General features: G+C 39.6%; 1 protein-coding gene across 1 annotated transcript in view; it reads right to left on the reverse strand.

Moving 5' to 3' along the window:
- Positions 1–3,522, reverse strand: part of GUCY1A2 (guanylate cyclase 1 soluble subunit alpha 2) — a 148,096-nt gene extending 144,574 nt beyond the window's left edge. The window contains exons 1-2 of the mRNA XM_085309098.1: positions 3,295–3,522; positions 926–987 (exon numbers count right to left, since the gene is read on the reverse strand). Of these exons, the coding sequence (XP_085165224.1) occupies positions 926–987; positions 3,295–3,522 (290 nt within the window). The remainder of the gene's footprint in view (positions 1–925; positions 988–3,294) is intronic.
- Positions 3,523–13,623: the final 10,101 nt, after the last annotated feature.

A 13,623-nucleotide genomic window follows, 5' to 3' on the forward strand; every position in this document is an offset into this window, starting at 1 on the left:
TTTTAACTAAACATTGAAAGACAGACAGGGATAATTCCCTCCAGTGCACTGAGCTTCAAAACTATACCATAAATTCTACAAAGACCCTTAACTCAGTTKGAAGAAAATTAACGTTACATCTGTGTAATTAAATTCAGGGCAGGRCAGTATTTTCCATTTGCCATATGGCAGAGAAACTTAATGGTTATAGATATGCAGCCATTGGATTCTGACTATTAAGAAAAAAAGTTATTTGTGACGATAAAATTCTTCTGTACATAAGGAAATAGCTGAAGAAATACTATTTTAATGAATGGGAAAAGACCTTAGATTTTCATGATGATAGTAGCTATTACTTTCTTTTTACTTCTCAGTCATGTATTAATTTTCTCATTCAACTGTTAGGAGGCAGCTTTCAGCCCTGTTTCTGCAAAAGCTTGCAAGTATGTAACAGTGCATGTATTCAATAAGTACTGATGCAGGATTTTGCAAATTTGGGTCTCAGGTCATAGCATCTCAGCCCAGGAGCTACCATTTACTGTACGTTTTGTGTTGTGTTGGGTTGGGTTAGGTTGAGTTGGGTTGGGCTGGGTTTGGTTTTTAACATTGTGTAACCCCGATTAAGCTGAGACAGAAGCATAAGCAATAAATAAATCATTTGTCTAGCCATCTCAATTGCTTCAATGAAAAGCAAACTTGGACGGATCTTATACTTTTACAGATTCTCTGTTCTCTTTGCTTTGGAAATTTCACAGCTAATGGCGTACTCCTTCTCTAATGGAATCTCATGGAAGCATGGAGAATACCTTAACATMTGTAATGTACCTGATTACTCCAGAGCATCTCTAGGAATTTGTGAGAAAAATTAAAAAGCTTGTCAGTGACTTAAAAAATATAGAGAAAAAAGTAACCATGCACCTTTCCTTGACCTTGCATTAACACTTACCCAATAASTTGATGCTCAAAATACTGCAGTGTCCTTTGAAGAGTTTGCCGAATGGTCTGAGGCTACAGAAGAATAATAAACAAAAATCATAAAATTAGGGTAGTATACCACAGTTTAATTAACATACCTTTTAACACACTAGTTTTTTCCAGTTTCACTCCTCTTCATCTTCTACCCACATACCTAGGTACTTTTATTTGACCTCTAGCACCTCATAGGTATGTGAATTTATAACCCCTCCTTCCGTATCAAAGACACAAAGGGATGTTCTGATCAAACTCTTAGAAGCTCAAATTTTAGAAATATTTGTTATTTCCTTACTTTTTGAAAAAAAATAAAAAAGCAAAACATTAGCTGTTTTGGAAAGCAAAGCTGTTTTGAAACGCAMCTTAATTTGAGGTATTTCATTCCAAAACCACTATTAGCTTTGAAAATCTCAAATTCTGATGAAAACAGACTCAGGAGTTCAAGAGCTGACCTTTCTTCTTACTCTTGCCTCTTTGCAGAAGGAGGTAGCTGCTTTGACAACAGCAGAAATAAAAAYGAAGCCTATATCAGGTTGCAGTAGGTTTGTGCAATAGTAATTTTTTTTTTAATAGCAAACTGTAGGACCTCATCTGCCCTTCTGAACTCAAATGTGTAGAAATGCATGCACTTAGTAAGCTCAGAATAGACGTAGACCTTGAAAGAGATTTTTTTTCAGTTAATTCTGTACCACTTAATTACTTCTCYGCTCTGCAGGAGCTAAGTTTCCTGCACTAGAAGTTACATGTTCTCTTCCAAAACACAACGGAAGCACCATATAACTGAAATCATCACATGTCAAAGAACCATCCTCTTCTCAGTGGTACAGCAAGTGTTTAAGTTCTTAGGCCTGATAGGCTATAAGTATATTTTTCATGGCATGCTCTCACAGAGACTCGGAAGCTTTCCTGTGCTCAGCAGGCAAAAAATCAGTTCTCCACATATAGAAAAGATGTATTTTCCCACTCTAGCAAGTAGATGAAGCAGAAATGGCCTTAAATTAGGAGGTCCAGAGAACTGCCTTCTCCAATCTCCACAGCACATTTCCCTCCACCTCATTCCCTACACATAGAGCACAAGTACTCTATGAATACCTCCTCTGAAGTGAGATGGGAAATGGCAGGTTTTGATTGTCATATTAAATCTCCCTTCTGGTTTCCCCAAAGTGCCTTTATAGCAAGCATATGGAAGGCAGGAATGCCTAGCAACACAAGTGAAGAGGAAAGAACGTACTATTTTTTCTTCGAGGGAAGTTTTGCAGCTTGGTGACACTTCAAGCAATCCTCCATTGCTTGTCTTTGCACTTTGCATACCTGATRCACAGATGTGGCATTCCTTTACCCAGGGAAAATCCCCTTTCAATATCTGAAGATATGGCCATACATGCAATCTCTGAATTTTGAACTCATTTCATCAATACATCCCACTTCCCCTACAGCACTGCATGAAGTAAGAATGGTCCATATATTGTTAACTATCTCTTCTGTAAGCTAAATTATCTRCCCAGCTATTGTCAGACAACTGTAAACAATCCTATGAACTCATATCCCTTTTTACTGGCATTTCCTATTAAATYTTAGAAATGAAATCCAGACAAAAAATACAATATATGATTAAAATACTGGTCATAATAATCATAATCCAATTATCTAATTCATTTATCACCTGTTTGGCTCTAAGGACACTATGGGAGACCATGCCAAAGGCCTTCCTAAAGTCAAGGTAAAAAAAACCTCCATTGCTCTCCTCTCATCCACTGAGCCATCCAACTCATTACAAAGGTCAATAAGATTTGTCAGGCACAATTYAGCATTAGTAAACCAATGCGAGCTGATCTCAATCACTCTCTTGGCCTTCTTTTGCTCAGAAAAGGTTTCCAAGAGGATTTACTTCACAACCTTCCCAAGGACTGAGGTTAGACTGACTGTCCTGTAGTTCCCTAGATCTTCCTGCTTGCTCTTCTTGCAGATGGGTGTGATGTTTGCCTCTTTCCAGYCATCAACATCCTGTGTTCCTGAAGATCAATGAACTTCCTGTTCCTCTTTACCCTCCAGACTATTTGCCCATAGGATCCTGCCAAGATGATTCATGAASAAACTCTGCTCTCCTGAAGTCCAGAGTTGTGATTTCACTATGTGTCTTTCTCACTTCTCTCAGTATTAACTCCACCATCTCATGGTCGCTCTAGCCAGGACTGCTCTTGATCTTCACATGTTCAACCTTCTTGCTTGTGAGCAATAGGTCCAGCAGAGCATTTCCCCTCATCAGCTCCTTGATCACCTGTATTAAGAAATTGTCTTCAACACACTCCACARATCTGCATTGCTTGTGGTCAGCCATATTGCCCTTCCAGTGGATTTTGAAGCAGCAGGTTGCTTGAGGTCCACCATGAATACCAGGGCCTGCAATTTTAAAGCTTCCTCCAGCTGCCTAAAGGCTTCCTCTGCTTTCATATCTTGATAAGATGGTCTGTAGTGGACATGTACCACAACGCCTCCCACGTTCATCTGTCTTCTGATCCGTATCCACATGTTCTCAGATGGCTCCTCCCCTTTTCCAAGACAATGGTCCATGTACTCCAGACACTACTTTGTGCAGAGCACAGCCCATCCATCCTCATCTCCTTTCCAGTCCATGCTTCCTGAAAAGCCTGTATCYATTCTCCACTGCACTACAGTCAGCCACTCCATCCAATCTCTGCAATCCTGTATGAGATCCCAGCTCTGCAGCAGTGCAGGGATGTCTGGTCTCTCCTGTTTGTTCTCCCTGCTGCCTACATTTGTCTACAGGTACTTGAGATGGACACCCWGTTGTGCTGCTTTCACAAGGTGAGCATGAGTGCCATGCTGTCCTCTAGATGCTTCTTCACTGTTTCCMCTGCCTCCACATCTCTTCAGAGCATGAAAACTTTTCCCTTAACATATGTAGTTTAAAGTTCTCCTCACAAGGTTATCAAGCCTGTTGGCAAAGACCCTCCCAGCCTGCTTTGTATGATGTATCCCATTCTTGTTCATCTCCTCAGAGATGGTTTCATGCCCACTGAAGCCAAAGCCCTGCCAGCAACATCAGCCACCCAGCCAGGTGCTGACTTGCTGGATGTGTCCACTCCAGCCTGAGCCTTTCCCCCTCACCAGCAGGATCAAAGTGACACCACCTGGGTCCCTGGCCCCTCATCCTCACTCCCCAAGCTCTGTAGTCTCTCCTGATCTGCTTAAGGTCTCCCATGACTGTATTGCTGGTTGCTTACATTGATGAGGAGYATGGCCAGTCGTCCAACAGCCAGACGAGCCTTGAAAGTCTCTGCATTATCCTGTGTCCATGCTTCTGGCAAGCTACAAACCTCCTGAGGCAGCAAATGAGGTTGGCAGATGCATGCTTCTGACTCCTCAGAGCTATCAGGAGTCTCTGATATCTAACATTCTCCTTTTCTTCTTCATGCAGACATTTATCTGAGGTTTGGCTGGCACTGATGCCTTACCTAAAGGGAAGTTMTCTCTCTCACTTGTTCCCAGGGAACTGTACCTGCTCAGTAACTGCAGAACTACAGGTGAAAAAGAGATCTTACATGTGTTACCACAAGTGACAAGCCTCCACCCTCCTCCAGCTCAGGACTTTCTACTCACTGCTCCTTTGAAGGTAGTCTCTGGTTGTCCCCCCTTCCTTACAACACRAGGCTTGGGTTCTTGGTTCTGCAGGGACTCTGCAAAGACCCTGTCAATATCCTGTTCGTCCTCCCTGATGTGTACAGATTGCTCACCTTCTCCTACAGCTTTTTCATTTGGCAATTCAGTGCCTCACCCACAGCACACATCCCAGAGGTACATGGTCTCAGCCCCAGGGAAGAACACGATGTGCCCTCAACAGCCAGAGACCCAAACTGCAGCATCCTCCCTCATTCTGAGCCATTCTGAGGCCCTGGTTGTGCTATGGACAACTGCTCCAGYTAGTGTCATGTTCTTGCTTTGTGCTACCGTTGCTGCACCGCCTCAAGCAGCGATTCTGGGCCCTATGACACCTCTCCTGTCATAACTGCTGTGACTCTGTTATCTGCCTTTATTTGCCGCACTCAACTTACAGGAGGCACATATGAAGAAATCTGCCTTTTCGGTTAGATATCACCCTGCTCACTACTAGTAGGAAACTGGTTAAAGACCTAAAGCCAGGGGAGTAGTATCTCTTTAGAGGTGTTYTAAGACTAACTTTCATCATTCTGAGCATAGCTCATAAACATATACATCTAACCTATCTTCAAGTCTTCCATGTTTTACCTTCGTCAACTTCCTCTGAAAGAATTCCAGTTTAAATAAACATTTTGTGATTTCTTTTTATTATTAYGGAATTTGAATTTCCCTCATTTTAACTTCATTGCCTCCAGTTTTGGAGAAAGGGGAAAAGAAATTTGAACTTTAATTGCCTCTCTTGTTATAAATGTCTTTCCTATAACAATCAAGCATAAGCTTTTCAATTTGTTTTGGAGGACAGAATGTTAGCCTATTCCCTAGCCATGTTCTGTTACCTCTGAAATGTCTTTCATTTTATTATAAAACCATTGGGAATAAACAGTAGGGTCCATCTGCCCAAATGTAGACACCAGCTGTAGGTACCCAAGTGATTCATTTCACTCTAAGTTTGGCATCTAGCATACACCTAAAAACTCTTCATATAGGACAACCTATTTCTATCTTTGTCCAAAAAGAAAACTGAGTGACTGCTTTACACTTGCACATTTTCTAAATGTTTAAGAGCAGAAGCTCACCTTGAGACGACAGTAGCWCACATAGTATCCCAGATGACTCAATTCAAGTTTGTATAAATGCAGTTGCATATCCTCCACACCATTCCTTCTGCATCTTATGATAACAGGCTAGTACTAGAGAAGAAAGAAACTGTAGGAAGAACTGCTAGGAAGTCCAAACTGGGAGAGCACCCAGGTATACAGACAGTTTCTCTTTAACCCTAATAGGGCTTCAAAGATTTTTCCTAGTAAAAGCTAAGTGGCTCCTAGCTGAGCCTCTGAAATGCTTCAGTAGTCATACTCTTAAAAACTTGAGTGCTTAACAATTTAAGTATAAACAACATGTTTAAACATGTTAAACATAGACATGATTTAACATTAATAATTTTGCACTGAAAAGCAAAATAGGCTCAGCTTGAAGTCACTTTGTTTTTATCAGAACTTTTTTTCAAGCAAGTCAGGTCAGAGGATTCCTCCAGGTTTTTACTCTCTAGTGAGCTGCAAAGTTCTTCCTAAAGGAATCACAGTGCTACATACTGGAAAGACAAATTACAGAGACCGCATCCAAATTAGCGCTTCGATGTTGAAAGTTTTTCATGCTTGAAAGTCGTAGTGTTGAATCACTAACTTAGCAGATGTGTCGACTTTAATTGTCAGCTTCACTGCTGGTGATCTGTCATTAGTGAAAAACACTTTTTTTATATTTCAAAACCAATTTTAGTTAAGCTTCTGTGCAYAGGTGATTACAGATCTCTATGCATGCATCATTTGGTGCACACCTGGCCCATCTGTGAAGAAATAAATAGAAAAATAGTAATTTTCATCTCTACTCTTTTTAAATATTTACCCTATGTTCATGAAAACACTAGAAAACTATTATTTCCCTGTCCCTTTAATCACCAAAATATTGATACTAAAGGGGCAATAAACAAAGAATCAAGGCTCCTGTTGAAGACAAACATTCATCAACATTCTCCAAAAGCCAGGAGTTGGGAGATAAGCATTTTGAAATTGCTGAGACTAGGAAAAAAAATAATTGGAAAAGGGAAGGATGGATCATTTGGCACCTGGTAATTTTCTGATAATGTGTAAAGGAGGAATACTCCCTAGCAGGTCTTTGGATGTCTTGTAGAGCAGGGATCCCTTCCTGTCACTTTCCCAATAGCTAAAGAACGGAGAAGTGTAAGCAACCATTTGAAAAAGCAAAACATCATGGTTTGGGTAGTTTGTTTTAATAAGAACGTCAGGGAAATAAAGTGCACTCTTCTTTCCCTGTAACCCTGCAAGTTAAAAATGTATTTTTTTTCTTGAAGACCAACTTCTTGATTCTAGAAGTTTGGATTGTAGATAAAAACATCAGCTGCTTGAAGATCTCCATGATGGGCACCGGATTTGGTATCAAGAGGTAAAGATGCAGAACCCTCAGGAGGAAAGCATTAGAGATCTAGAGCAGGAAGGCTGATGGCCAGAGGCAAAATAAGTGGCCCCTACAATACCATGTGATGATCTAGACTGGAATGAGTGACAATGCAGCACCAGAGCTCAGCATCACCTGACAGCTAAATGTGAGACCATTCTGCTTTCCAGTTCATACACACTCAGGTATTCTTCACTGGAAAAAAAACTTGTGCATATAAGAGAAAATAACTTAATGAGTAACATTAAGACTAAGAATTTTACCCCATCCTATTCCATGGCAATACTAATGCRAAAATTCTGAAGAAATGAAACAGAAGTAAATAATAATTAGAAATTATAACTYGTGCATCCCTAGCTGCCTTTCAGCTAGAAGAATCAGAGACATTAYGGATGGAAATTGCCTATTATATCATCCAGTCTAGCTTCTTGACAGTGAAGGATAAATATCTCAGAGTACTATCCATTATAAAATGTGCTGGGATCTCTTTGTTCGTCCTTGAATTTTGGCCATGTGTGGAATGTATAGAAAATCTATTCTGTGTCACAGAAATACTTTCAGTAAGTGGAAACAAAATAGATAATCTACTTTTAATGCTACCTGTTAATCTTTAAACATAACTCACATCTTCTGCATAAAATTATCAGTGGTCCTCTAGGAGACAGGTGGAAAATGAAAGTCTKGCCATGTGAGCCCTCCTCAAGGAATTTCTTCTGCTGGGATAGAATGTACCCAATTTCCTCAGTATATCTGAGCCTAATTTCTTATGCTGAGCTGCACTGAAGCTTATCCCCTCGAGATCAATAGGCAAACTATACATTTTTTGTCTTCAATTTGAAACTTAGTTATATAGTTTGCAAGTAGATACATCTAGAAAGAATTTTAATATGAAATGGAAACACTTACTTTATTTGCAGCAGGTTGTAACAGCCTTTGACATTAGCCCAAGAGGGAAAGGGAAGAGAGGGCTTTTTCTCTCTGCTAACTTGATAAATTTCACAAGAGCTCTAAAGAATTGCCATGAAGCAATAAACCCCAGCTCTCAAGCCATTGCAAAGGAAGGACATTCAGTCTCATTTTGACGTAGCCATGACTGTATACTGCTACTCAGGAGTGCACAGCAATGGTCATGTTCCTTTCTACTTTACAACTTTYTTCTCTAGTACTTGCAGCTAAACACAAGGGGAGAGGGTAAAGAAGTGCAAAACAATTCAGATTGATTTTGTGGGATTAACATCGGTGCTGCTACTCTGTGGTTTGGCAGCAAGGAGTTGAGATCTGACCATAGACAGGAATCCTCAAAAGGGAATTTGGTCTCTGCTTTCAGACAACAGAAACATCTGCAATGTATGAATGTTTTGGGAGATATCTTTTTTTCCAGAAAGGAAAAAAGACAAAATTTCTTCCTGAAAGTACACAAATGTTAAGAAAGCAATTAGGCTTAATCTAAATTTCCATGGTACAGTATTTTATACACAACAGTGAATGTTTGAAGGACACTTTTCTCCCATTTGCAGCATGCAGTAACTATTATTATGATTGGCCTAAACATTAGATGTGAAATATTCAAGCTCACCCTAAATAAAATTTCATCAAGGTCAATGCAATGCCGCAGTCCCTCGGGTGCAGCTAAACTGAGTTGTTTATATTTTATTTGCTGAGGCTGAAGTTCCCTTGAATGAGATGTTAAACTACCACACATGACAAATAAACARAACCCATTGTGGTTCTCAGACTAATAAAATTTTCCAGAATGTTCCTGTTTAAGGCACTGTGCAGCTGTGTTTCATGCTATGAAATAGCTACTTGACTGGCTATAGACTGCCAGTGTGGCCTCGTATACAAACGGCTTGTAGCTCTGAGAAGYTGAAAGACACTGGACAGAAGTCCAACGTTATGTTTAAGAAAATTAATCCTGTTAGCCTATTGAAACCAGAAATTACTGGTTTTCAATGAGATGTCCCTTTCTTCACTATTCTCATGTTTTTTTTCCTTCATGCTCTCTTTACTGAGAAGGATGTTACTCATATAATCATCCAACCCAAGCTAATAAGTGAATATAGCAGTCACACTGCTAAAATCCATATTATTTAACGTTATCTTACTTCATTCAGAAAGTTAGGCATAAATTGTTCTTACAATAGAGCGTAGATACACTGATGGATTAATGAGAATCTTAAGAAGCTCAGAAGACTGTGTAAAATTTTTTCAAAATCTTAAAATCAATCTGTTACCTTTCCTGATAGTGGCAGCAACTTGCTGTTCTTACTAACAAGTGTAGCTGTTCCTTAAGAGTAAGTGGTAGAGGTTTACGATGGAGCCAAGTTTAATTTGGGCTGCTATAATTACAATTTCTCTGCCAAAATTACACCTCCGCTCACTGGAGGTTCCACTTACAATTAAGCAATTTGAAGTTTCTGCAGTTCTGTGTAATAGCTTACACGCTAACTTAAGAGACAGTCTTTAGGTTCTCTTTTCTCCCACTGGCAGTAGAAAGCTGTGTTCAAAAAGACAACTCTGAAATTAAAACTATTTGGTAGCACCAAGTAGCTGTTCCCTTACTTAAATATTTTTTAAAAAAAACTTCTTAATTTAAAATGTCTTTAACTAGGCCTTTAAAAGATATAAAGTATAATTCTAAACAAACAGAAAAATTTATCAGAAGTGATTTTCATTTAACAAAGTCTATAGGTCAAGAGATATGTTACAAAGGCCATTCAGAAAATAAAAGCAAACAGAAACATATGTCAATTTAGTGTGGTGTCATGCTATAATTCTCTTCCTACAAAGATCAGTGCAATGCTTATCGATATGTATTCTCCTCTGAGAATGCCCAATTACTCTCCACTCCTTTAGGGTAGTCCATGCCCCATAGATAGGACTATCTGACTTTTCAAATCAGTGACTTTTTTTGGGGGGTGGGGGGGAGGATTTTGATTGTACTTTCAGCCTGGTATTGGATACAAGTCAAGATAGAACTGGAGCAAATGTGAAAATTGCTGTAAAGAACTAGAATCCAATAAGATAATAAATAGGGGTTTCTAAATAATAAAATCATAGTCATTGTACCAGGACGTCATTTCCATCTAATAGAGCCCTTAAAGGCAGAAAATTTTATATTAATAAAAATTACAATTAACTATAACTAGAGATGATGATGATACTATACGCTATTTATTGTTACTGAGATTGTAAAGGATGATTTTTTTTAATGGAGCACAATAGTAAAGCTGAAAGAAAAATACATCCTTAAAGTTGCTTGTGATAAACCCTACATTACTATTGTAGCTGATTTCTTTAAAAGTAGGACATAAATCAGCACACATACTAGATTCCTGGCATTTTATCCTTTGTCCTGAAAACTTGAACACAGTCCAGTGAGCTGGGTACCTACTAGTTTTGACAGCAGCTGGATCTGGCCCCAGGTTTCTCTGCTAGAGTACGTAACCAAAGACCTTTTGGTGGTGGCAGAGACGGAGGAGGACGGAAGGGATGTTTTTGCCCAGTTGGGACCACGACTCTTGGGTGTGTGGTTCCTGGCAGAGTGGGCAGAGGCTGCCCATGTGACCAGGGGCTCAGCTCTGCAGGGACGTCACGGGCGCGAGGGTGGCGAGAGGGCAGAGCCGCACCTGGGGCTAGCGAGCAAGGAGCAGCGTTAGCCACGGGCCTGTGAGACGCGGAGCTGAAGGCATAGGATGCCCCACGCTCAGGGCATGTAGCAGCTGAGCACAGGTCCCACCAAACTTCTCCCCAGTGCCAAGCGCAGCCAGTCGGCCAGCACTTCCACTGGTTGTGGTGCRCAGCTGTGGCCAGCTGTGGAAGAGCTTCTACCTGCCTGTTGCCAGCCCTCCTGCTTCTTCAGAAAAATAAGCAGGAGTGCAACAGGACAGCAACTTGAAGCAACAACGGTGTTCAGCATGYGCACTATTTGCTTGTTGGATACAGCTGTGACAAAAAGCCACCTCTCTTGCAGCATTGCCACTCTGCCTTCCTGCCCTGGTGTATCCCACCTGCCCCTGCATGCCCTTCTCCCAGATGCCAAGGGCAGGCATSTGAGGAGCTCTGCTCATTTTCCTGGCTACTATACATTTTTCTTCAAAATATGCAGCTATTTTGGTGGGAGTGAGCTCTATCCTCCTCCCCTTCCCGTCTGTTAAGAAGAGAGGGTCTGGAGTATCCAAACTCCAGGCATTCAGAGTCAGTCCTTCAGCTATCCAGGCACGCCAGGAAACCTTCATGAACTCACAGTAGTGTGAAGTGACCCTGTGCTGACTGGGAATTAGGCCCTACGTACTCTACAGTAACCACTGCAGGAAAAATCTCTGAATGTGTATTTAAGATAAAAGCCAGAAAATCATGTGTGCTGGAAAATCCTAGAAGCCACTCTCAGGGAGAAAGCACAAGGGATTGGGTTAAACCTTGCAACTTAGAAAGGTTTGCTTTTCAATTTTTCCCAAGGTTTAGCAGAAAGCAATATTAGTGCAAAATCACACTCAGCTAAGTTTCAGGCTGAGATTACAAGTGATACAAAATTCAGTAATTCTTTTTTGGTATATTTTCCCATAAAATATCTCAAATACTTAATTACTGCTTTCTACTTTGCTGAACCTATCTTTCTCTTGACTCTTATGCACACTGCTATTTAGGTAAATGAATACATTGAACAAGTGGTTGTATTTCATCCATTCTTCTGTCCTACCGTTCTTCATAGGACCTATCCTGCTTATACAGCCCAGTTGCCAACAAGGTWTTTGCCCCTTTAGCACCCCGTCTCACTGGGCTGCTTTGTCCCTCAGATGCTGCTTCTTGCTCCACTCTCAGGCTCTACCCTTGCCTCCACACATCCACCCYCTGTAGCCTCTGCTGCCTCCAGACTGAAACAACATCAGCACAGAGATCTCTCTGCATGTCACAGCAGTATTAAACACACATATATTTTTTTTCTCTCAGTGGAAACTCAAAAAGAAATTTTATTTGATATCTCAATCTTAGCCATCTCTGCAGGAAAGCACAAAATTATGGCTAAGTATAAACATCAGAAATCTGTAACATCCTTCAACTTTGAAAGTGTTCAGAATTGGGATAGGGATAGATTGCTGCTACCTAAATGCTGGAAATAAAAACATCAAGCCCTTTCAGGCAATGTATATATAATATATATATATATATATATATATATTCACGTACGTTCATATATACCTTTTTATATACTTACAGAGCCCCATCTCTCTGCATGAAGACTGACTGAATCCCATATGACTGAATGAAGCTATATCTATATTATCAAACAAAAAGCTTTTTGTTCAGGATATATATATCCTGATATATGTAAATGCATTCTTCAGACTTGTCTTTTAAATTTCAAAATAATGAGGAAGACACTCATTTGACACTAATGTTATAGGCAAAGTAATTTTTAACTCAAATTAAAGTTATTCCTAATTTATATTAGCAGATGTGAAAATATAATCAGATTCAGTGTGTTAGACATATGGTAACTTGACTTGTTGCAGGAGGACATATACTCATAATCAGATAAAAAAATATGTGGTAAGAAAAAATGCACAAAAATAACAATGCGTCTGAAAAGTGATTTCTCAATTAGAGTAAAAAGACTAAAAATGGGGGCTTGATTCTTCTCTTACACCATAGTTGTGCCGACATGGCTTTTCTGACTTGAGTCGCTTTAACTTATGCCGGAATGTGTAAGATGAGAACGAGCACTAGTTACAATGTCAAGATAAAAAGGAAAATTTTAGGCTATACATAACATATGCATGATTCAAATACAAATATTTAAAAAGGAGGAAAAAAAAACAGCTTTTCAGCAATAAGGGTTGCTATAATTATCTCCCAAGAAAGCCAGTGGTAACTGTCATTTGGGATATCAAAACCAGGTTGGATGAAATTTTTGACTTCTTAAATGAAATTTCTCTGACAGCAGGAGAGAAAGAGGACTATAAGATCTATCAGAGTTTTCTTAATCTCTAAATTCAAAAGAAYGTGCTTATTTTTCAAACATATTCAACAATTCATCTAAGTTGTAAAACTGAAGCTTTCTTTTATAGCATCTCACTATAGGAGGTAACTGTCAAAGCTGTGAAAATACAAATACTAAGGTTATCTAAAAATACTGCACAGAGCTACTTCAGAATACTTCAAATATTTTGGGAAACATATGCTCTAATTATACCACTGTATTATTACCAAATTAAATTGCTTCATTTTTTTGTACTAAAGCAAGACAGGTCACCTGAGAAATTGTCTATTAATTTCAGCTTTACAGGATTAGATTCCCAATGGAGAGGGAGGGAAAAAAAAAATCAATGGGAAAGAGAAGTATTGAAACTGGAAGACTATTAGCAATGTAATGCATTACTAACCTCTCCCATTAAGCAGCTTGTCCACTACTGCCTAGCCAATTCAAGCTACGCTGTACAGATAGGAGCACATTAAAAGCAAAGCAAACCAAGAGCAGATGGTGATTAGACCCATAAGTAATTTCCAAAGCTGAATAACAAA

Source organism: Rhea americana, unplaced genomic scaffold (assembly GCF_003343005.1).
Source record: "Rhea americana isolate MKP2758 unplaced genomic scaffold, rheAme1 scaffold_29, whole genome shotgun sequence".
Lineage (NCBI taxonomy): Eukaryota > Metazoa > Chordata > Aves > Rheiformes > Rheidae > Rhea > Rhea americana.